General features: G+C 25.4%; 1 protein-coding gene across 2 annotated transcripts in view; it reads left to right on the top strand.

Moving 5' to 3' along the window:
* LOC112598670 overlaps positions 1 to 21,499 on the top strand; it is a 60,616-nt gene extending 39,117 nt beyond the window's left edge. For both annotated transcript variants that reach the window (XM_025345200.1, XM_025345201.1), the window contains 2 exons: positions 11,559 to 11,618; positions 18,942 to 21,499. In XM_025345200.1, coding sequence (XP_025200985.1) covers positions 11,559 to 11,618; positions 18,942 to 19,375 — 494 coding nt within the window. In that variant the 3' untranslated portion in view covers positions 19,376 to 21,499. The remainder of the gene's footprint in view (positions 1 to 11,558; positions 11,619 to 18,941) is intronic.
* Positions 21,500 to 27,250: the final 5,751 nt, after the last annotated feature.

Genomic DNA, 27,250 nt, shown 5'->3' with positions numbered 1-27,250 from the left:
GTAGAGACAACATATTATATTGTTATAACATTTGTATTAGAACATCCTTTTAATTTTTTCCCTTATTTTTTTAAATTATTTCCTTAATGGCTTTAGTTATTTAGCTTAAATAAAAATATATAAATTGTAGAGAATTTTAACTATTCCCCCCCCCCCCCCAGTAGTTATTACATATTTTATTATTTTTATAAATAATAATGGCATTTAAAAATTAATCAAACTTTTTTATTTATTTACATTACGATTCTATTCATACCATTCATTTTAATTGACTTATTAATTAAATAATAACAATTGAAATTTATAATTATAAATTATAATTTTGACATATTCTATGGTTTTGTAAGACACTAGTTTAATATATACTATATTTATATTAAGATTACTAGAAAAATAAATTAATAATTTATAATAGTATAAATAAGTTATAAAATATTTTCGGAAATAAATGCTGATAAACTATCTCTATTCAGTATAATTTTTAATATGCAATAATAATCATTGAATTTATATTTAACATAACCATTAAAACTTAATGTTGAGATACCATCGATATTTATTGTACAGGTGAGTAACTTCCCCAATTTTTTTAACATTTTTTTTTTTTTTTTTTGTTAATGGCTATATACATACTTATAAAATACAGTCTGTACAAGATATATTTCATGATTTAATTTTTTACTTCTATATATTTTTTATCACATAAATAAGAAAACACCTATGATGATAAAATATATGACTATATGAGGAATTTAATAGTAAAAATAAAAATAATTAACTCATATTTTAATTTATATATCATAATATAAAATATAATAATTATACAATTTAATTAATCTGCTCTTATTTATTAAAAAAAAAAAAATGTCACCAATATCTTTTGTTGTTAAACTTTATAATGAATTTAAAAGAATTTTCTATTATCTATTTGGTTAAAAAATTAATTTTTATGAACAAAATTAAAAAAAATGTTAAAATTTTCAATAACGATTGATACTTTGTTTGTATAAAATATTATTCATGAGACAGATTGTTAGTTTTACGAGGATTTATTTTAAATATATCACACATATTATGTTATTTATATAAGTACATATCATACTGTAGTATCACGATGACGTATTTTGAGTATCGCTTAAAAATATATTTAAATAATGGAAATCTATATTTAATAAATTCTTTAGTGGTTTTTAATATTTTTATTGAGATATTATCTCCACCTACCAGCTAAACCTATTTGCCAAAAATAAGTTCTTTAAAGGTTTTCTACAGTAAATTATTCTCTATTTTACGTTCGTCGTAGTTTGAACTATTTACTGTGCGACCGTAACTATTATTATCTCAAAATTAAATGCATTTTATTATATTTGGAATTAACGTGGTACAACATCTTTTATTTTAAACGTTGACAATAATATTTATTGTTTTGTCTTTTCAACTTCTCTAAATAAGATTAAAATAATATATTAATTTATAGATCATTTTAACTTTTATCTGTTGAAAATCTACTTTCAAGTTTCAATTTAACGAGTAATTATGGTTCTAGCTTACTTTTTTTTGAAACATAGATATTTAATTTAGGTATTTTTAAATTTCAGATTATTTTCAGTCAATATGTAGTATAAAAATAAATATAATAATTTAAAGTTAACTAGAATTATACAGTTGAAAAAGCCTGCATTAAAATTTTGTTACTTGAACTTATTTTTATGAATTACGATTTTTGATAAAATATGTAGTAAATAAAAAAAAGTTATGAATTTGAAAAGACGTATTAATATTTTTTATTTTTTATTTATTTTTTTTTTACTCATCAAGTTAAATTCAAGATAAAGCCTAATATTCTAAATGTGATAAACATCTTTATTTTTAAAGTTTAAAAGTATAATTTTAAAAATAGTCATGAAAAAAAATTCTATAAAAAAATTAAATTAAATTTTAGAAATTAAAATTAGTATCAATTAATTGTATATGAATAGATTAAAGTTATTTTATCATAAATTAATATCTATAATCTAAATTAAATATGATAATTAAATAATATGGTTTTTATTACATATTTGAAAGTTAAAAATTATATTAAAATGCAAGTTAATACTAGATAATAATACTATGAACTTTTTTATTATTTTTTATAAATACTTAAAAATGAAATTAAAAATTGCTAAATATTTAATTGCTTGAACTTTTTATCTTCAGTTTAGTAGCTTAACATTGAAAAAAAAAACTATATTTATTATAAATAATGAATCAAAGAAGTTCTGAAACTCTTGATCGAAACTTGTTTAATTATTATTAGTTTTAATATTATAGCTGATGCTTTAAATTAAATTACCTGAAAATAAATTTTCTAATTTTATTTGAATCACATTTTAATATATCAATTTTTAATTGTGTTTATATTTATCTTTTTTATTTAAGACATCATATATTATCGCAATATTAATATTTTAGATTTTGAGTGGAGTAGTGAATGTATTGATTTACTATGATGTGTATTATTTTTTTATTGTGAATTAGTACACAACAATTGTCAACAAAATGTTTTGATTTTTAAAAATAGGCGTGGTTTTTGATATGAAATTGGATCTTGTACTTTAAGAGAGAATAAACTCACAAACTCCCAGTATTTAATTTCATAATCGGGAAAAATAAACAAAAAATTAAGATACATTTTATACAAATCTAATTTTGGTTTTTTTGATGTAAATGAAAAAAAAAAAAATAACCTTACATATTTCAATTTTTCACGAAATGTTTTTATAGGTACTATCATTTTTTATCAACGATGACATTTTTTTAAATCTTTAGACATTTTAAAGCTATTAATAGCTTTTATTTATAGAATTTAAATGTTTTTAATTTTTTTAATTATAAATGTCGATTAAAAATTATTTATTGCGTAAATAACATAAACATTTAAATGTAGCTCCTCATATGTTAATTTCTCAATTAAACGTTTAAAGCTAGAATTTTGATAAAATACATAAAAACTCAAAAATGTACTAATTATTTTGTAGTAAGAAATTAATAAATTAATAAAATAATTTGTTTTCATACCTAAGATTTAAAAACAAAGTACAAGTCATTTATTAGTTTTTCAACCTTTAAACAAAAAATATTCTACCAGAATATTTATTCTTAAAATCTTGAAATTTTCACGTAATATTTATATCATTATTTTCATTATACGATAAAATTTGAAATTTTGGTAAAATCTATTTTTGTTCTTTATAGGCGTGAAAATTTTTTTTCCTTGAAATGTCGATAAAAAATTATTTGTTGAGTCAAAATTCTTGAGAACTTAATACAAGCTTTTTTATAAGTAGTTCATACTAAAACCATACAATCTCAAAAATCAGTCATGGCAATTATTTTTTATATACATTTCAAGTTCCGATTTTAACTAAATTACTCATTTAAACGATGATATATGTTATTTTTTTTTTTACAATTTAAAAACATTATTCATGTGAATTTAAACTTTTATTTATTTTATATTATTCTGAATTTTACTATATGCAATAATATATTTGATTTATTTGAAAATATTATTTATTTATAGGTACTAAATGACTCTACATTTACTGTTTTACGTATTTGCAGAAAGATGATAATGAGTTATATAAGTTAAAATAATATGGCATGAATATATATATATATATTATTATTATAATAATATAATTAAATACAAATAATATAATAAAAGCATTATTTTTGGGAAAAATTATATCAACATTGTAGTATCTGAAAGTAAAATAAATTACTTTAATATGTCATAAAGTATACTTAGTGATAAAACTGAAACTTTGACAGACCGTTATACCTCGCAGAATCGTTTTTCATGTATAATGATATATCTTTGAACTCAAATTTAACTCACCACCTATACAATGACTCACTCAACACCTTTTATACTGCAGAGCGATACTCATTTACCCACTTTTTTTGATTAGTATAAATACATTTTTGATTTTTAGTTATAATACACATAAGTAAATAATGTTTAACTTATATCACCTTTTTATTTTTGTATATAATTATATATTTTGAAATATAATATTTCACAATATATATTTATTTATAATTTGTAGTATCAAAATATTGATAGTTATTTATTTTTTGGGTATTTTTAAATCATTTAAAATATTTCTAAAAAAAAAAAAAATGTGAATAATTAAATTGACAGATATGTCATTTGTATCTTTTACATTACAATAATATGTTATTTGTGAAAAATAACATAATATTCTTAATATTAGCTCCATACGTGGTTATTTTGGAGGTTAAGGTTTTCATGATACTTTCAAGTTTCTTGTTTATTAAGTTTATTTGACCTATAACACTTCAAATATTAATCGATTTATAACATTAAAATAAACATTTAACCACTTACTGTTTATTTATTACACGTTTGAGAGCAACATCAAGATAATAAGTTAAGATTGAAGTCTGCTTAATTTTGATAATGGTTAAAATTATCACGATCCTCATTCATACATTTGATAACTTTATAAACTAATAATTTCTACAATTATTCAAGATTTTATTTTTTATCAAGAATATTGTTGGTAGTTTGCTTGTTTAGTTGTTAAAATTAGTTGACGAATTTTTTGACCTATTAATATTGTTGTGAAATGTAAAAAAACAAAATAATATTGAATGTGTGTATGAAGAATATTCATTTAGTGAATATTAATTTATGTTTATGATATATTGTAGTAGTCTTTTATTATTTAAAGTTTATAATTTCATTAATTTAACATAACATTGCTTAACCTAACCTAACCTAACCTATTTCAAAAATAATCTTGAATGTTTATTTCAGTTTGTATTTTTTTGTCTAAAAAAAAATAAGTACGTGTTCTATAATCTAAAAGAATATTTAGTTGTTGAATAGTATGGACTTACTACACTTAAGCAACTTGATTGTCTTTTTATTTTATTCAGTTCGAAAACCGCTGTCTGACAATCTATATATAAAACTCCAAAAGTACTTTCTAGGTTATTTAATCTTATAGACACTGTTAGGTATAAGGAGTAAGGACAAAAACTGTACTACATATTCACTTGCGATAAAAACAATAACTCTTCAAGTCCATTCAACAAAGTGAACTCGAAATTTGTAAGAAAATAATTTTTAGTTAGTTTTATTATTATGTTTTTCGTTTCCTTTATTTTTATTTTTAGTTTAGATTAATTTTGATGACCGTGCATTCCCATCACGTTTGTCACAACAGGTCTTATCTATCGAAGTCACGTACCCTAACTTTCAAACGTTTTACCGTGAAAAGCGTTCAAATAAAATTTGTCTAAATCCTATAACCTACTCACATGTTCGCATGAGTTTTCTTTTGGATCCAATAGACACTATTACTCACTGGTAATCTGCTTGTTTGTCCATACACTGAGTTTTTTGTCGGTGATTTTACGTTGTTATTGAAAACTGGGTTGAAATACGTACAGCTTCTACGAACAATTTAGTTTGTAGTTTACGTGACACGGCTTCTTGTTTAGAATACTATCCACAGCAAAAGTACAATAAACTTTAGGACGTGACAATATCAGACCAACAATTTAATTTAATAATATTTTATTAATCATGAATTAAAAAAAAAAAAAAATGTCATTCATAATTATAAGAGTAATAAATAATAATTAATGCTTACCTTTAAACATTAATGTGGGATGGCAATATAAAACATATTATTTCCAAAATACTGATTTTTCGTGAGAAGCGATTTACTATGTCATTTATTCTAAAATTAATACACGTTAATCATAACTCGTTAAATATAATCTGTAATGAATAATGAATACTAAAATGTACTATTCTTAATTTTGTGATAATAGTATGTTTTGAAAAAAATTCATAAAAATTATTCATTTTGAAAAACCTATTAACTATTAAAATGTATTTTAAAATCACAGCGCATTTAATAAAAATTAAACATTTATTATTAAATTTCTATATTTATATTTAAATGTGTTTAATTAATCAAAATATTATTAGTATATTATTATATTTACTTTATACATATAATGTTAATTAATAAATAATGATCTTTTCCATAAATATCATCTTAATTATTTTGAAAAATGTCTTCCATAAAATACTTTAGCATAGGATTGTATTAAAAAAAGTTGTTAATTTATTTTAATTTTTCTTTAATAATTTAATATGATTTCGTTTGTGCAGAAACCGCAGTTTGGAAAATATTTTCAGGATTGGTATTTCTTTTATGACTTTTACTCTAGTTAGAATTTGATACCTATTGTGTTTAATGTATTTAATCAGTAAATTATTATAAAATGAATTAAAACTTAATTGGCTCTTACATTAAATTAACTTTAATAAATTACTGGTGCATTATTTAAATTATATTTTACATATTTAATAGAAAATTTAGGTAGTAAGTAGTAACTTACTAATGAATAAAAAGTTTATGGTACTTACTAAGATATTTATAATTACGATTTTCTCTACATTTTCAGTTTTTTTTTTTTTTTTTTGATATTCATATTTTATTGAAAAAGACCAATATTATAAAGTATGTCATAGAGTTAAAGGTTGTATAAATATTCGAAAAAGATTACTATTTACATAAGAAAAAAAAAAAAAATTCTGAAAAAAATAAATCATAACTCACTTGTTGCAGATAAAACTTTGTGGAGACTATAATCATACGGTCAATACAAAATAAAAATTAAACATTGTTTTAATATATTAGTAATTTTGAAGGTTAGTTGATTTTAATTTAAAATTGTTTAAACCTTTTAAAAAATCTAAGATTATACCTAACCTAACATTTTAATATAATTATCAAATATATTTTAATTAAATTTTAGCATATTTTGTATAAACTGTTTTATTTTTTCTACACAAAAATACAGATAATACATCAGTATATTTAAAATACTATTGACATAAAATTACAACTGTTTTGGAATAATTTATAATATATAATATTTTTTTATGATATAGTTAATAACTCGTATTTATTAATTTAACATTGGCAATAGTTACAAGATTAACATAAAATAGGAATAAGTACGTTTTAGTTATTTAAATATAATTATTATGTATGAAAAAAAGATTTTTCTTTTGATTAATTATTCTTTTTTAAATGTGAATTTGAGTAGGAAATAGTACTTTTGACAATTCTGACGATGTTAATCGATTTCTCGATATTTTTTCATACCTTACTCTGTTACAAACAGCATGTTCTGGATTTACTCTGTTTAAATACAGTAAAAAATCTTAATAATAATAAATTATAAATTATAAGTTTGATGACAATGACGATTTATAAAAAAATAAGTTATTCGTAATATTTTACTTTAAAGATTTTAAATTTTTTGGATAGCATAACATTATATGGTCTATAAAGATATTTTAAATACTTAGAAAATAATAGTTACAGTTACCCAGATGAAAGTTAATACCATTATAAATATTATACGTTATACGTTTAAAATGAAATGTAGATATGCACACATGTAAGAAATTAATGTGTTTATTAAGTGGTAGCTTGATTAAAAAGTATAAATCACATTTTATATTTTAAAGTGTCTAGGTAGTAGGTATTATATTATAAGTAAAATATAAAAACTAATTTTATTAATAATATTTATCTTGTTGACATTTTATACTCATCTAATTCATTTATGTAGATTCACGAAAAAAATATTAACAATTGTGTATAAAAATTAATATAATATAAATATTAATTCAGCAAGTTTGTTTTGTTTACATTTATAATGAAGATTGCATTAAATAAAAACATACTTAGGTTGAAAAATAAATATTAATTACGGTGTCTGTTAACTCTATTTATATTAGTTTTTATTTATAGTTTTGATTATTACGTTGTAGGTACATTATTAGTGATAAAAATCACTTATGACAAACTAGAGAATAGAATAACTCATTTAGTTAATATTATATTATATTATATTATTCTAGTTGATTATAGTTTAAATTCTTTATGATTTACTTCATAAAAAATATAATACTAAATAGTTCTTTGTTTTTTAGTTAAAATATAAATCTAATACAATAATAAAATCAATTTGAAACTTATGTTCATAATTAAATAAGAAATGTTAAACGAAAATTAGCTATTAAGTAAGAAGATGAAATATGTGAATGAAAAAAAATAATAATTGAGGTAATAAAAATTAAGCATATCGACTGTGTGAGTTTATGAGACTGATATATATGTTTGCTTCTAAAAATGTTAGGTTTCTAACCTTTTCATAAATAGCATTATAAATCATATTCATTTCTAAAACACATCATAAAAAAAAAAAAAAATAAAACTATAAGCCTTTTCAAGATGTATTTCTAGTTCGTGAAATATAGTTATAAGTTTATGAATATTATGTATATTTAGTTTTTATTATTTCCTCTCACGTGGTTACTAAATATTAAGGATAAAATGAATGTTTTATAATTTTTAGGTTGAGGTAGATTTATGATGAATATAAAATAATTATAATTATAATTTCGAATATACGTGTAATTATAGTTATAAAATGTTTTGTATGGCTTACACAAATAATCAAAGGTGTTTTAATGTTTTCAAAAAGGGTTTACTGAAAAAAAAGCTTAATATAAAAAATAAAATATTATTAAAAAACTAATACATTTAAGTATTTATAAATACATGTAAAATTGAAAGAATAATGAAGAATTATTTTATAGTACCTATTTAAATACAATTATGATAAATATGATAAAAAATTTAAATATTTTATATTTACCCATAGTGTTCATGATGATAATGGTCGTATAAAACACATTGTTGACTATATATGTTAACTATAATTATTAAAATATTACTTCTGTTATTAATGTTTATTCAAAGAAAATATAATATGGGTTTTCAAACAATATTATATGAATAAATACACGCAATAATTAATAATAGGATGAGGAAATACATTGCAATAATTACCAATTATGATTTTGGACGAGGTAGTGCTATGATGTTTATTCAAAGAAAATAGTACGCAGAATATTATATAAAATTAATTATCATAATATAATACACTCCCTACTAATATTATTTTAAGTTATAGTTGGCTATTTTTTTACTTAATTAGTCATTTTAACTTATATTGTGGGCTTATTTTTGTACAGTTATAAATATTTATTTTTTTAGATCTATATTATGTATGACTATTATAACTGTATATGCTGTATGGTACATGATTTATGGCGAATAAATAAAATTGTATTCATTTAAAATAGTTTTAAAAAATAAAATGCTTAGAATTGTAGATAGTCATGTAAATATATATTTCTTTTTAAGTTATACGTATATTTTTTTTTTTTATATATTTGAAAAATGTTATTCAATTTATGTTGAATTTTTTTTTGTAATATTATTTATATCTATGTTTTCCTTCTAAACTGAACAATATTAAATAGTTTGCAAAAATGAACAACTATCATAAATTATTGACATGTAAACGTTATTTGGTAAAAATCTACAAGCAATATTTTCAATTTTAAAACATTTTTAGTGAATGAAAATATTCATATTATTTGCCAATCATAAATAATTGTTATTGTATACCGGTATTATACAGTTGTTGATTATAAAGAGCATAAAACACCCACAGATTTATAAAATGTATCGATTTCAGTGACAACAATATAGGTCGTTTTGAACTGCTAATAATATGATATTATATATTTCCAACTATGGCATTTTATTGATTAAAGGTGCTAATACATTATTATTCCAAGAATTAACACATAACAATTCGGCAAACAAATATTAATTTGAATTTAAATATTAAGCTGCCTTATTTGATTGTTGGGATTAATTTATTTTTAGATTAACGATGATTAAAAACAAAAGTAAATACACACTATTGTGTATATTATATTAATTTAGGAAATGAATATTGTTTTCATGTCCTCTTTATTTAAAAAAAAATGTTAATAATAATTCATTATGTCGATTACTAGAATCGTGAAATGAATTAATACAATTTGATTTTAATTTTGGTCCATATTCTTGATTTAAAATGTATTATATCTTTTATTAAAAATATATATATATATTTGTATTGATTGTTTTTGCTAAGATAATGTAGGTAGGTATTATATGATATAATAATATTCATTTTATCTTTTACCTTTTTAAACTATAAATTTCATTTTTATTTTTTATAGTTATTATAACTATACATTATTAGATTAAGTATTATTTTCAATAAAGAATATTTTAACTTAAAGCAATAATTAGCATAATTATTAACGTATTATTTCTCATACACAACAGTAATAAAATTTTATTATTCAACACTTTTTTATATAACAGATTGGTTTATTCTATGATCAATTTTGAAAGTCATTATGAACTATTACTCCTATTAATTGATATCTATACATGAAAAATAGTCAGACAATTTTGATTTTGATAATATGAAAAATTAAAGTATACTTTTTTATGTGTGCATTCATTTTAATATTTAATAAATTAAATTATAACTGAATATGATAATATTAAAATTATTAAAAACAATAGAAACTCGAAAGAATTGAAATATTTTATGAATTTGTGTATCTACGAATAATTGTTAGCAATAATTATATCCATCACTCTTTATAACACCCGAATCTTATAATGAATAAATGTTAAAAATTGTGAACAAGTCAAAAATAGAAAATGCTGATGAATAACTGGAATTAAAAAAAATTTATGTTTCACCTTTGAAAATATTTCCTGAATAATAATGTATTATATTTACTGTATGTTTAATTTAAACAATTATTTCAATGTTTCTCTATAAATCTGTTCTGTCTCAAGATGCGCTACCAAAGATTTTAGAAGTTCCCACGAGATTGTATGCTATGTTACAGCTCTCACAGAGAACTGTCGTATTTTATTGGTTTCTCTAGTAAATTTACTTTAAAATGATTTCGAACTACTGGACCACGAATTCACCAGACCAGATGACAATAAAGATCACTTAAGAGCCTCTCAAAGAAATAGTTCCCTACCATTTGTGTCTTATTATCTCTAATGAAAAAAAATAAAAAAAAATAATAATACAGTTTATGGGGGATTCTATTCTTTTGAATATAATGTTTTATTGTATTTTAAAGTACAATTCCATAATAAAATGAAAAAAAGTAATAAGTAAACGTATTAAAGTATTGTTTAATATTAAGTATTTTATTGACATTTATTATATAATTAATCATCATTTAAATAAAATATTTTAAAAATAATTCAAAATATAAATACCATGAATAAAAGTGATAGGATTACAAATTCAAGAAACTAATGTAAATAAAAATTAAATGTATTTGTAGTATTAACATTTTAAGGATAAGTATATTAAATGGGTATAATCACGCATTGTCATTAGTTTTGACATTAAATGCATTGACTAACATTAAGAATATATTATATTTATTAGTTGGGTATTCTTAACAAGGAAGTCTTCAAATTACATTATCAATAATGAAAACTGTTGAATTTTATATTTTTGACTGCTCAATTATAATAATGGATTTATAACTTTTATGATTTCAGTGATAATGACGGTAATTTTGTCCATTTTCACGGTGGTGCCTTTAATTATGTTCGTTGTTGGTAAGTTTCATATTATAGAGTATACCTTTAATTAAAGTAAATATTATTTAATCCCATTATACGAATGCATATGTATAATATATTAGTTATGAAAACAGAGTTTCAAGTATAATTTTCTGTGTACACCTATACAACTAATTTAAGTAATTTTAATGTATAATTTAATATTTTCATGTTTATATAATATTAATTATTATGATTTAACGAAAACCTTAACATTCTATATATATTTCTTCAATAAGTTTTGCTGTTGGTAATAAAATATGCAAGCATTATTGAAGGTTTATAAATTATAAACATGTAATCATTGTTAATAAAATAATGATCAATTATTAATTTTACCATATTTTTTTATAACATCCGTCGTTATTTGGTAACAAGTTATAATCATATTAAAGCACTACTTTATTTATATGATATTATTGTTTTATGCGTGGTAGGTACTTAAATAAATAAATAATTAATTATTTTTATATTTACTCAATTGTTTCTACAAATTATAAATGAATATCTGTATAAGTATATGAAGAAGTTGAACAGTTGTACAATTTAGTCAACTTCTAAATTGTATACTTAGATATTTTTCGCATGCTATTAATGTAACAAACACAACTTTTATTTTTTAATAAGAACATACAGTTTATTTATATAACATTTAATATATATATTATATGGAATAACAATAAATATTAAATATATATATTTTATTAAAAGAAAATCGCCCTCGAAAGCATTGGGGGGCATTAGGTTTACAAAATCATTATAGTGATACATCCTTGTAGTGAATACATTTTGTTTTTCATTAGGTTAGAATCAACCTGAGCTCCAATGTTAGCGGTGAAATTACGCCATGACGCGGTTTCGCTATTTTTACCAAGAATTTTGTTTTTGTTCTGAGCTCTCTTAATTTGATGTGGTCCTCAAGTGATCTAGTTCTTATGAACTTTTTAAGTGCTTTATTTATCAGTGGTATGTATTGTTTGATTTCATCGTTCCACTTCGGGACTTGTAGTTTTTTTTTTTTTTTTTTTTAATGTGATTTTGAGTAACTCAATATTTTTTCTGTTACCTCTATAATCGTGTTGGTGAATTTAGTAACGGTTTTTTTTTCTGTATCTGTACCGTAATTTGAAAATTCGGTTAGATTGATTAGGAATTTAATGTAAGTAGAGAAAAGTGACGAGTTGGGTTTTTTAAGTTTCATTTTAATATTTAATTGTTGATTTGATGTGAATTTGAAATAATTTGAATAGTGATTATGAGATGGTCGCTTTTGAATAGCTCAAACAGTACTTGCTAGTTAGGTCTTTGAGTTAAGGTGGGTGTGGACAATGTTAAATTGATAGTTGAGAAGTTTCTATTACTTGGGTTTATTCTTATTTGTTCATTATTATTAAGAATTATAATGTTATCTTGATCTAGTAACTTTTCTATTATTTTTCTTCTTGAATCATTTTTATTTGATCCCCATGTGGTGCTGAGGCTATTAAATTCTCCTTCTGTATGAAAGGTCGTGGTAATTATTTGATGATGTTTTATAATTCTTTGAGTGTAAAGTTGTATTAGTTAGGTATATAGATATTGCAAATATTGCAAAGGGTGGTTTTTGTTTCGAGTGTTATTGATATTACAACAACTTTTAGGTTTGAACAGATAGGAATTTCTTTCTAGAGGTAGTAGTTATTGACCAGGATATACATACGCCGTCACTTGCTTTATAGCACTGGTTTCCAAACTGGGGGGCGCACCCCCCTTGAGAGGCGTGTACACATTGCTGGGGAGGCGCAGGCAGTTATTACGAAGTAAAATTTTTATTTATTAAATTATATTTATTTTAAAACTTAGAGAAAAAAAATATCAATATTTTACAATTTTAGGAGGGAGAGGCGCGAGACTTTCGAAAATCTACAAAGGGGACGTAGAATAGAAAAGGTTGGGAACCACTGCTTTATAGTAATCTACAATTTTTAGTAGCGTATTGATAGTTATTTATATTAGGAGGAGATTTGTTTTGTTTTAGATTGTTCTCTTCAAGACATATTGCGATTGGTTGATGTAAATTAATTATTCATTTCATTTCATCTATATTTTTTTTGTAATCCGCTCAGATTCCATTGTATGATGTTTGTTTGTTTTGACTGCATTATTGTTCATTGATTAAGGTCTTGTTTAGTAGTTTGGCGCTTATATTTCTAATTTTAGGTCGTATTGAATCCATGATTTCAATAGTTTCATAGTTTATTATATTGTACAGTTCTAATAATGGTGTTGTATCGAGTGTGCAGAATGAATTTTCTATAGTATATTTTAATTGGTCGTAATTGATTTTTGGGTTTGAGTTTGTTGAAAAAATGAGTTTCGCAGGTTCAAGGATTTCATTGAGTTGAATTACTATTTTCAGTAGTAGAGTTTGTGCTTTTGATTTTTTTGGGGGATGATTGGAATGTTTTAATTATGTCTGTATTTGTAGTATCACTTGATTCAATATTTTTATTTTGAGATAGTGATGTAGGATGGGTTTTTTGTTGCTGTTGTTTGTATTAATGATGTAGAGGAGAGTGCTGGTTTTTTTTCAAAGTTATTTCAGATGTTACTTAATTGTTGCTTTGTGGGAGCTTAAATGTTTCTAGGTTTTTTAAAAATTGATCTTGATCAGCGAATACTCTATCTTGTGGTTCTCAATATATGTATTAGTTGATTTTTGTTTTAGATTGATTATTGTTTGTTCTGTGAAGTTGTTTCAGTTCATAACTGAAGATGTGCCATTGGTAATATTAGATTGAATATTTGGTAATTCTGTTGGTTTATTCTTACATTGTTTAGATTTATGCCCAATTAGTTTGTATTTATAGCAAGAAAGAGTGTCATTAGTTACAAAAATGCGATATGGTACACTATCATGCTTTATTAGAATAAAATTTGGCAATTTACTAAAATGTTCTGGGTTTATATAAACTTGACGTAAGAAGCTAAGGATTTGTGATAATTCTTCTGAATTAAAACCGGCATTAATGCATGTTATCGGAGAGACTAATTGAATATCATATTCTTGGAGACAGCTTTTAATGTCAGCGTGTGGGATGGCAAGTGACATGTTCGATAATATTATTCTTTATGCTGGATTTACCAGTCTAGTTATCTTAATTGATTGTTCGTTTAATTGAATAAATTGGTGTTTTTCGATTAATAGGTCTTCGGTGTTTTTGTGAATTGGATAAATGCAGAATTGATTATTAGAGATATGTGAAATGCATTTTATATTTTTCGGTGGTATTAGTTTGCTTATAGCTATAACGTATTCGATTTGAGGAATATCATTGATTGAATCGAAAACAATTGCTTGATTTTTTTTTTGAGGAATGTTTTGTTTTGTATAGTTTCTTTTCCCATTGAATTTTTATTGTTACCACTCTGTATATCTTGTACTGGAGTCGACATTAAATTTTTAACATTCTATGTGTTATTATCGTTATTATTTGCAGTGTTAATTTTAGCATTGGACTTTGTTTCAGTGATATTGGAAGTGTTATTAGAGTACTGTGATGTGGTGGACGGTTCATTAAGTATATCACTGATTGAATTGATATGAGTATTATTTGTATTCAAATATTGTGTTATTTTTAGTTTGCGGTTTCACGAAACACCTCTTAGTGAGTATTTTAGATTTTTGAAACTTTTCGCCAATGTTGTTTTGCTGGTTTAAAATTTTATTTTAGAGTGAGGGGAGAAAGGAAAGAAAAAGTTCAGATTCCTTGTATTAAGTATTAATTAATTTATAAAACAAACGAAAAGACTTAAGTGGATACATTTTTATACTTATCGATCTTTTGCAAACCGTAAATTAATTAGGATTAAAATTATTAATAGGGTAATTTCTATGTTTACTATTTAAATTTTTTCTTTTGAGTTTTAAGTAGACGCAGTGCAGTGCCATGTCAGGTGAAATTAAAATTTTTATTTACCTTAATATAGGTTATTAAATACCAAATTGTTTGATTTAATCAAAATTAAGTTACAAAATAAACATTGAAAGACGAGTTTTTATCTATCATAATATAAGCTTAAAAAGTATAAGATAAAGCAGACAAGCCATGGTTTCTAAAAATGATAAAATTAATTGAAATCTGTTTTGAACGGATATCTTATATCTATGACGCAAAGTAATATAATATTGTATTTAAAATTCAGTAATTCATTATTTGGTGAGTTTTCTATAAAATATTAATAAAAAACGTGGTGGATCAATTTAATAAATATTTACATCTTTTAAGTTAAATTAATGTATCATAAATCACTGATTTTACACATCATTAGACTTGAGTGTACTATGGACTACAGTTTGATTGAAGCATTATTTTGTTTTCTAATTTATTATATGTCATGCGATTTGAAACGTTTTAAAAGTCATTGATGAATAACTGTTTAAATATTTTTTACAAGTGTTAATTTCTTAGAATAAAAATAAGGAACCATCAACAATGTATTTTTTTATGTTTATTGTTGTAGACATTCGTTTGATCTTTCTTTGTACTACTTTAAATTTGTAATGTGCATACAAAAAAAAAAATAATAATAATAATAACCTCGTAATATAAAGTTAGTACCTAGTTAAGTGAATTAGGCAACAGAAATTTCCTTATTTTTGTTTTTTATTTTATTATATGATTCATCGGTACTCTGAAATAATAAGTTCTTATAATTAATGCTAAGAAAAATCAAAAAATGGAATATTGATGAAAGTTATTTGATTTCGTTTTATTTGCGGGAATAAAATAAGCTAAGGTTTACGATTATTTTATAAATTTAAAAAAAATTTGACGCATATTACGTTGTCAATTGAAAACAAAAAATGGAAATATTCCATTTATAATTGGAAATTGCTTATTTGAAATCCAATTAACGAAAAACAGAATACGATTTATTTTACTTCAAAAAATTAAAACATTTTTAATTGTTAAAACTGTAAGTTTAAACAACAAAACAAAATATTGTTGTATACGTATTATTAATTATAACTAGTTCACTTATTATAATTTATTTAATCATCAGACGTCGCAAATATAAACTCAGAAATAAAGTAATGCTTATTTAGGTAAAAATATATTATGCCCAATAAATTATTGTAACAAACATTGATCAAAATTTTTCAAGCTTTAATTACCTATCACATCTAATTAGTTTAGGCAAACTATCGAATCATGTAATTATTGCTTACTAAAATTACTTAGGACATTTTACAAAGTTGAAAATATTAATTATAAAAATTAGTTATTGTTAGGGTAAAATAAAGAAAAAAATTCTGTATAGTATATATTATTATGTTTAATACATACAACAATTTATGGATACTATATTCATTTACATAGCATTAATTAATTGAATTAGTTTTTTTTTTTTTTATATTGCGTGTGTATTTTTAAACATAATTTTTATCTCAGTCAACTGCTAGTTATTTAGAAAATAAGTATAGTTTATAATAATAATAATAATAACATAAGTTATGTGAATGGACAAATCGGAAAAAAATGGCAAAAATACAACCATGCACGATAGACACTAATTTTTTAGTATAATTGTCGTATCGTTTTTCGGTTAAATATTAAATTTATTGTATTACGACTTGGTCTACTTTGAATATAATTTGAATAAGTGCATCAAACACTAGCTAAATAAATAAAAAAAAAAAATGATGTAGTACTACAAATTCTGGATAAAAAATCCACCTAAAAAAAACTTAAATTATATGAGCTTTATATTTCATTAGTATTCTTATTCGTTTTTTTTTCTTTTTATTACTTAGCTTTTGACATTTTATTTAATTTATATTGATGGGTACTAGCCAATATAAATTAAGTAAACTGTACTTAATCCATTTAAATAGATATTTCAGTACTTAAAAATATTTAATACAACTGAAAATGTCTTGGAATCTATTTCATTTAATACACGAATTAAATTAGATTAACTTTATGACGTGTACCGTAATTATTAAATTGTTGGTGGCTTATATATATTTTATGAACTATCGAAAATTGACTGGCGAATGACAAATCACGTATCACGATATTTAATATTATTATTGTTATGACCATGGCTATATTATTGCGTAACAGTACCTAAAATGAACAAAATATCGAATAGAACAATTTTATTGTTATACGGCACCCGCGCTGGTTTTTATTTTCGCGGGGGTTTTTCTTTCCGGGGTGTGCTTAGTATTTTTTTCGTTTTTTCCCGTCAGATATTTTTTCTGGTTTTTTTCCGCCCACTACCGATATCACACGCTACATTATCCGGATATACCCATACCATATGCCTCGCGTCTCTATTCCCAACAGTATTAGCCTTTTTACAGACTCGAACCAACCGAACCGAACCGCGTGTTCGGACTCGTATCTACCTTCGAATGTGTACACACAGACGCGATTCACGATAGGTCACGGGTCAAGGGATATCGATCGATCCGCCACACCACAATCACAACAACCGCCCCGACAAGACAAGACAAGGCACTGTACGTCATTATTACCATAAACACCACGTGCAGTTGCACGTGCACTTGACCCCTACTCTAGGAGCTAACGTTATGCCTATGTAATGATGGGCGAGACACTTTTCGACTAAAAACGTACCCTTCCCTTTTCGGCCGATTCACTTTTCGACCAATTTTTGAAAAAGGTCGATTTCCTTTTCGACCAAAAACGTACCCTTCTCTTTTCGGCCGATTCACATTTCGACCAAAAAAATATTATTAAATAATAATTATAAGTCTTTATGTGGAAAACATAATTTTTGTTAGTTATTTTTAAATATAGTAGTAGGTTACAAATAAATAATATTAAAAAATGTATAAGTCATAATTCATTTTTTTTTTTTTTACTCACTTTTGTTAGCACTGTTTAGGTTAGGTTGCTGGTTCACTACTTTTTAAAGTAGTTATTTGAAACCAACTTAACAAAAATCATACCAACAAATATAAAATTATACGAATATTTACTTTTAGGTAATTATAAAGCATAGCTATATATTATACTGTATCTGTCGAGTTGTCCGTTTTGATAATCCATGATGTATTTTTCATTTTTCAATAACATTAATATTGTATAATATATTAAACTTTTTTTTTTTCTTTGGTCGAAATGTGAATCGACCTTTTTGAAAATTTGGTCACGTCTTGTTGGTCGAAAACGGCCGTGCCCGTAATAATATTATTATTAACGTCATACTAATGTCGTTTAACGCGACGGTGGCGGGTGACGACGACGGCTCCGTTCGTTCGTCGTCGTCGTCGTCGTCGTCGTCGTCGGTTTTGGCGTGTTGCAGGCGTGGAGTTCGTGCGCGATTGCCCCCGCGAACCGCACATACCCGTGTACATGATCGTGGGCGGCATATTCGGCATGATCAAAATGGTGTGGCTGCTGTGCCGGCAGGTCAAGTCGCTGCGGTACAACAAGCGCCGGCGGCCGGACATGGGCACGCGCGAGGACATGGTGTCGTCGATGGGGTCGCGCATAGCGTCCGTCGGGCTGGCCGCGTTCCTGGCCGGTTGGTTCGCGCTGGGCAACTATTGGATACTGTCCGTGTACTGGCCCGACTCGGAACCGTCGTCGCTGTACGAGCCGAACGGCTGGTGCAACCGGACGCTGTACGTCACCAGCCTCGTCCACCTGGCGCTCGTGTACGCGGCCGGCGCCGTCGTGCTGGTCGCCGTCGTGGCCGTGCTGGTGTTCCAGCGGTGCGCGTTCCGGTTCAAATAGCATACGGCCACCACGGCGCTGTACGGCTGCCCCCACGGCCACCACAACAGCCGCCGCATGACCATTACCGGCATATTGCCGTACAGCGCCATACACATCAGCGTCACCAGGCCCGTCGACGACGTGGCCCTCTAGAGCGTCGCGGCCGCCGCCCGTCTGCCGACTTCTCGACCGCCGATGCCTCGGACGGCGGTCGTCTACGCGGGTTGGCGAGCGTGGCTGCTGCAGTGTCGTGTGATGCATCGTCGCGGTATTGTGCAGATGCGCTCGGCGGCTCGCAGCGGCTACAGCGTAAGTATAGGGACGCGTCGCTGCACCGTTCCCGCGACGTTCCAAACACGTGCATTTACGAGTTTTCCAGTACAACGATTCGACGCACGATCGTCTGTACGCCTCTCATCCCCCTCCTCATTCCCTTCCATCACCCCGTCCCGAGTACGCGAGTTCTGTTTTACTTCGGTAACGCGGTGGATCGTCGAACGGCGACGACGAGCAGCGAGACGACCCGGATTATTGTACTGGAAATCAAAACTCATTTACGGTTACAGATATTATCATGTATTATAAAATGTATATGTATTATTATTATGATATCATTTGTTGCGACGATTTTAAAATTAATATTATTTCATCTCGAATAATGACGTGCAAAACCACAGAACTCATCCTGTGCATTTGTGCGCGGCGGTGCCAAGATCCCGCCACGGCCGTATCGGCGTTCGCGGTTTTAGACTAAACTCGCGGCAAACGCCTCTTAATCGGATAGATTACGGTTGAGAAATCTACAAAGATTATAATTGTATATGACGTCGTGTACTTTGCGTGTACAGTGTAACGCTTGCTGGTTGAGTGTCATTCGTAAAGGCGTCCTTTGTGTGTTCAACTACGTATTAATACGGTCGTCGCATTAATACGATCGTCGCGTCACGCGTCGTTACGCAAAGCCGTCTCGCTCGCATCCATGTTATTATCATTGCCGTTAGGTATTTACCAGAGTGCGGCGATTATGTCATCATATGTGCGACAGTCGTCACGAGTTGTTTCGCTCACCGTCAAACACGACCGATGTGTTTATCACACACGCAGACGCGTATAATTCATTAATTATTATTATCTGTTTCCGCGCCGAGCAACATCATTTATCGGCCTTGTTCTGTACCCGTACGAGCGACCTTTTCCTCCTATTTCTGATTTACGTTTTCCGTCTGCGATCCCGAACGATTATTATATAATTATTATATTATTATTGCTCACAGTTTTCTATTACGATTTGTCCGCGTCCGTGCGGCAGGTACGTTTAGACTGGAGTAGACCCTGCTACGTAAAGTTCAATTGTAAATATTTTGAAATTAAAATAACTTATTTTCGTCGTTCAAACAGTCGAGAAAGTTTTCGAGTTTACGCAAGCGGCGGCGGCGGCGGCGGGTAGAAGAATATTATACGAGTGGGTAGGAGGTATATGCGTAGTTGGATGGCGGATAATATTATAATAATAATATGTAGGTAGGTACAATAAACACGGCGAGATACCAACTTTAACTGTAATTTAACGAATTCGCGTCGCGATAAACGTCGTTTTCCATTCTTGTTGCAATCGCTCAGATAAATGCGTATTTTTTTTCAAAATCCAAAACCATATTATCGTTTGACTTCTATATAGTAATAACACGTAGGCAACACACCGACCCCAATCCTCGTGTCTGCTTGCTTTACTGCTCGCGCGGTGCAATGCTCACTGAAAAACCAAACTTCTTGTTATTCCCACGCCGTACGTTATAGTTTACCTATTATATTATTGTGTTAAAACGTATCATATTATATTATGAGAACACGCGTGCACGTATGCTATTTTATTTGTCGTTCTCGTTCGTTTTGTTCCTTTATTGTTATCGTTATTTTTATCGTATAAATTAACGTTTTAATTATTGAAACCGTTTCGCCCTTTTCGAAATCCTTAATGCTGTACTTAAAAGTTTGGTGCCTAACACGTATTAAACGAACTGAAACCACTCTAAAAATGTTTAAATGCGTTTCGTCGTTCAACCGATTTTATTTCTCTTCGCATTTATATTAGGTATTCAATACGTTTCGATTGATAACCTTATTGTCGTAATATTAAATTTAACGAGTAATAATGCATTTTAACTCATCACACAATGTATAATAATATTCATAATTTTTTTTATCAATAAATATTAAATTATTTATAATTATAATATTATGTTTGAGACATATTATATGAAAACTTCGATGTACCCATTATATATGTAAATACTATACATATTATTTCTATTTAGTTAAAAAATCAAAAAAAAAAAAAAAATCTGTAGATATGGTTCTCGCTATTATTATTGTTATAATTTTAATAAAATTACTGTTTTTCGAAGTATCATATTAAAATATGTATTAATCATATACTAGTTATATACAGTTGAGTCTATAGGAAATATGAATTACTGGATATAATATATTTAACCTTATAATATTTACTGTGAATTTATTCAATGTTCAATATTATTCAAATTTAAAATGCGTTGTTACAATACATATTTAATATAAGTATCGTGCCCTTTTTTTATTGGTTAAAAAGGGCAAAGTAATAGAAAAAAAATCACCTAACATACAAGAATTTTGTACTCATTAAGATTTCGAAACAAATCATTAAGTCCTTTAATGTTTATATTACAATCGTATAGTGGATTTAATTTTATAAGTTTACTCATTATTATTATATCTGAAATAATTTGCCTGGAAAAATACTTTTTCGTTGGTATATCGCATACAATTTAACATAGAATAATATAACTTGTCATTAAACTTTAATTTTTCACTGCTTTTGTAAATCTTGATTATGATATCATAAAATGGTTCAAGTAAACAGTCAATAGGTATTATACTTTACGCTTAAATTAGGCAAAAGTTTTAATTATTGTTGCGTACCATGCGTGATTTGAATAATTATAGTAAGTGGATAGCCTATCAAATTTATTCTGTGAATCTAAATTTAATCATGCATACATTTGTTACATTAATAATTGTTCTACGAGGCGATTATTTTATTAAACTTTGGTTTTGAATGCTTTTGCGAAGTATTGTAATGTTATTATCTCGTGTAATATGCCCATGTTCATATATTACGCACACTGCGTATTCATCGATTATAAATTGTATTATTATTTTCGTGAATGTAATTAACAGAAATAATTCAGTTAGAATTCTCTTAAGAATACGTCTAACGAGTATTCGCATAAATGCAAAACAGATATAAATCATTCTGATTTATGACCATTGGTATCAATGACTAAAAGATTTTAAGTGTTTGGACGTGACATGAGTTAAGTGGAGGACGACAATGGTGGAAGGTTGTGATTTAGTACTTTGTTATAAGCATTAGGTCCCATGGGTTACCTATCCGTTAAAATTATTCGTACAGTCTAAATACGTTTTTTTAGTGTGGTGATTTAGATTGATCTAAGGTTTCGACAACTAAGAGGAGGCGGCTATCCTCACGTGTGTTGTCTCCGTATTACAAGCATACAACATGATACATTTACATTTAAATGTTATTAGCTTAAATATTAGAGTAAATTGATCTATTAACAAAGATAAAGATAAAAACTTTTTTCGATATTTTAATTTTTAAGCAAGATATGAGTATTAATTGTTGTGAATATTATAAGTTAAAAAAACTCATTTCTTGAGCAACCAGTGATTGAGTACAGATAATGTTTTTATTGATAGGAAAGCTATTGATTCTACTGAACGAAAATGTGTTATGTTATATATTTGTAAGGTAATGGCTATACACACGTAAGCGTAGTATTCTCTTAATGTACTTTTTTATTGTAAAATTATAACAATGTATTTAGCATTAGGTAATTTTCATTTTTTGTGATAATATACATAGGTAATTTTGTATATGTTTATAATGATAACCGTTTTTAAATTTTGTGTATAGAAACAAGTTATGAAATAGGCCATGGTGATTGAAAATTCTTATTGATTTACTCTTAAAATGTGATATCAAAGAAATATAATTTGCAGTAAAAAAAAATATTCAATTTATAAAAACAACAAATTTCTTCCTGTCAAACAAAAATAAATTTGTGATAATAAATTAAACTTTTATCATTATTTTTATTTTTTAATATTTTCAATGAATTTTTATGTTGTATCATTATTGAGTATTACCGATGAAATTAAATTTGGTTAACTGTTAATGGTATTTTAACGTTAACAATATTATATTATAGTTTTTAATAATTAACCGTTTAAATTAGGCATATTAAAATAAATTATTTTAACCTTATGTTATATCTATTATAGGCTTACAACGAAGTCCAATTAATTTATACAAGCTTTTAATCAAAACCAATGAATCTAATGTCAAGAGTTCTGTTAATGATAATATATTAGTCACAAAAAGTGTTATTCTTGTTTTTGAAAATGATAACAAGTTTCTTTATAAAATGGTTATCAATGAAAGTGTATCCTGCAGTAATTCTCAACTAATATAGTCTTGTTCTTAAAAATAATGCTGAGACTATAATTGCAGATTATAGGTACATATTATATATATAAATAAAACATTTAAATCGAGTTCGGGATAAAAGACTAAAAATTGAAATTGTTTCACATCATTGTATTTATTATTTATCTTTGAAAAGATTGACATTTTATAACCAAGTAATCTAATTTCCAAATATCTTCTCCGTCCGTTAATGCTTAAATTGATGTTTTTTTATTTGTGTTTTCTATAGAAACATGTCCCTATCTAAAGGAGTGACAATAATTTTATTTATTCACTATATACCGGTGTTTAAGTTTGAAATTAACTCGGTCGCTCTTCCAGTGTCGATAGACACTAACAATGAATTATTGTCCTAATGTAAAAGACAAATCCCTGTATTTTGCTGTCCCCTTGGGTTTTCGATATTTTTAACAATTCGTTTCAATTTTCTTTCAAAAGCTTCCTACTTTATACCGTATGCAATTGTATCCAAATTTAAAGACAATATGTGAAATCAAAAAAAAAAAGAATCTTTCAATGGTGTTGACACATCAATGAAAACACAAAAAAAAAATTAGTGTTTATAAATTATAATTAAAAGTGGTAAAGTATTATTTTATAGGATTTTAATACTTTAAAATTAAAATTAAAACTAATAGGAAATTTATAATCACCATTTATTTATATTTGTATGCATCTGATCTTCCAATAACAAATAGTTTTTAAACCAAATTTTATTTCTTTATTACAGTTAAATACTTAAAAATAATATGATTTATTTTTAAAATTTTTTTATACGATCATGTCCATTAATTATTTTTAGAATCGTGGATTTCTATTGAATTCTGATCGGTAATATCTACACGAAACATGAGGTTTATGTTTAAACTTTTGTGTTTCATACAGATTACACAATTAACAATATTATGAATGCTGGGACCAAAATAAGAGAATTTATAAAATTCAATTGAGTCTCTGTAGAATAAACTGTACGTATTAAATAACATTTCCTAAACCAATTCTAACCATATCATACTAAACGGTATCAAATATGTAATTGTATCATCTATTATGAAAAATAGTCTAATTTTTTTCTTTTTAAGTTTTATATTTTTGGCATACATATTGTTCTATACCTATGTTTAATAATAAATATTTTTAATTTAATTATGTTTACTTTGATTTAATGTATTTCAATTTAATGTTATTTTAGCCTATAATTATATCACGAATATTTAAAAAAAATAATATAATTAAAATACTTCGTATTGAATTCCAAAAAAATACCTACAAAATAAAAATTAATACTTAAATATTGAAATTATTTTTAAAAATATTATCATTTTTGTTCAAATAAATTATTTTAAAATTTTTAACACTTATAAAAGATTTCAACAAATTTTATGTGATTTCATGTACAACGGTTTTTATGGCTATGAAATTTGAAGATATTATATAATGAATAATGAAGGTCATAACTCATAACATAAGAACTCTTATAATACTAAAGATCTTCGCATGAACTTTTATAAAAAAAAAAATAAAATCATTAATATTAAGCCGTATACTATATTGATTTTTTTATTTTTGTGCAAACTTAACCTAATTTTTGTTCAATATACCGTATTATATTCGTTATTTACTATAAAAATATTTTAATAATGCCATAAATATTTACTAAAATGGGTAGTTAAAACAAAACATATATTAAAAACTATCAATAATTTTTTTGTTATATATTTAGACGATTTTATATTATAAATACAAATATACTTGATAATTCTCTACATTTTTAAAATTATTAAAACATTCATTTAAAATATCGTTTATACGTTATTCAATAGGTAGTTCTTTTAACATATTATATTTTAGTATCATAATAATAATTATAAACAAAAATTTATTATAATTGTCGTAGAAAAATGAAATGAAATAATATATTATGTAAATACCTACTTTGTATTAAAACATACTATATGGTATAATACCAATATTATGATTTTGTCTTATATAATATAAATTAAGTTTACGTAGGTAATTTCATCTCAAGATCAATAAGTTGAACATAATATAATGTAAAGTTTATATAGGTTTATAAAATAATTAATATGCCGTTTGATGATAGTTCACACATTAGTAATCGTCGTTGTATACTTATTAGTATAGCCAGTTAATAACATAGATCAAAAATATTTTCAGACTAGATTCATAAAGGATACAATATAAATAACTAGATAAAAATATATATATTACAATCAAGAGTAATAATTTTTTTACATTCATGTGTATCGTAAAAAAAAATTGGCTTGAAATGAAGAAATACAATACAAAAACCACATATAATAACATTTTTCATTGGCAAAAAAAATTATATGTTTCAATTAATAAAATATGTGCAATTCACTATAATATAGTAGTACTGGAAAAGACAGAATATAATAATAGGTAATTAAAAAAAAATCTTTGAGTTCTCTGTAAGCTAAAGCTATATTATATATATTACATTGAGTAAAATGTTGTATATTATATGATATAATCAAAATTATTGTCTTAGCTTAAAATATAATAATTGGGACTTCTCATATAACATTAATTTATAGATATAATTAAGAAAAGAGTAAATCACTGTAAATTTCAAAATAATAACTATTACTCTTAATTCGAAAAAGTTTGATTTGGGTTCAGTGATATCAAATCATAAATGAACTTGACTTTATTATTTTAAAAAGAACAAAAAAAAAATTTAATTTTCTTGGTATGACTTTTAGTTCATTTCTTTTAAGAACTAAAAAAAAAAAAAAAAAATAAAAATAAAAAAATAAAATAATAAAATGATAATAAAATAACGAGATTTTATTTTAAGGTTAATTTAAAAAAGGTACTTAAATAGAGGTTATTGAAATCCATATAAATGTTCTGCAAGTTAAATTAGTTTAAAACAAAATATTTATGAAAATCTATTGGTATTGTGAATACAAATGTTTGTATATTATTCAATATATGGCTTTCTATAATGACCTGTTAAAAAAATTCACTCATAGTTTAACATATAATTCAAAATTTTGCGTAGGTACCTATTTGCAGTTTAATTTGGTTTTAAGGTGTTGGTCCAAGCAAAATTCTACTTGGTTACCAAAATGTTTTATTAGCTATTATGTTTAACAATAATAACTATTGAAGCAAATAATTTCAATTTATTTAATAATCGTGCATAAATCTAAAATAAAACGAGTAAAATATCTTGAAAAAGAATCATTTTTAATGATATTATACAACAACACAAATTATCATTACATTTATGATGAAAATAAATGATTTTTTCATATATTGTAAGAGAATCAAGCTATTTTAGATACAGTCTCGAG

Source organism: Melanaphis sacchari, unplaced genomic scaffold, assembly GCF_002803265.2.
Source record: "Melanaphis sacchari strain LSU unplaced genomic scaffold, SCAv2.0 Contig49_pilon_pilon, whole genome shotgun sequence".
Taxonomy (NCBI): domain Eukaryota; kingdom Metazoa; phylum Arthropoda; class Insecta; order Hemiptera; family Aphididae; genus Melanaphis; species Melanaphis sacchari.
This window is presented reverse-complemented; position numbering and strand designations above follow the sequence as displayed.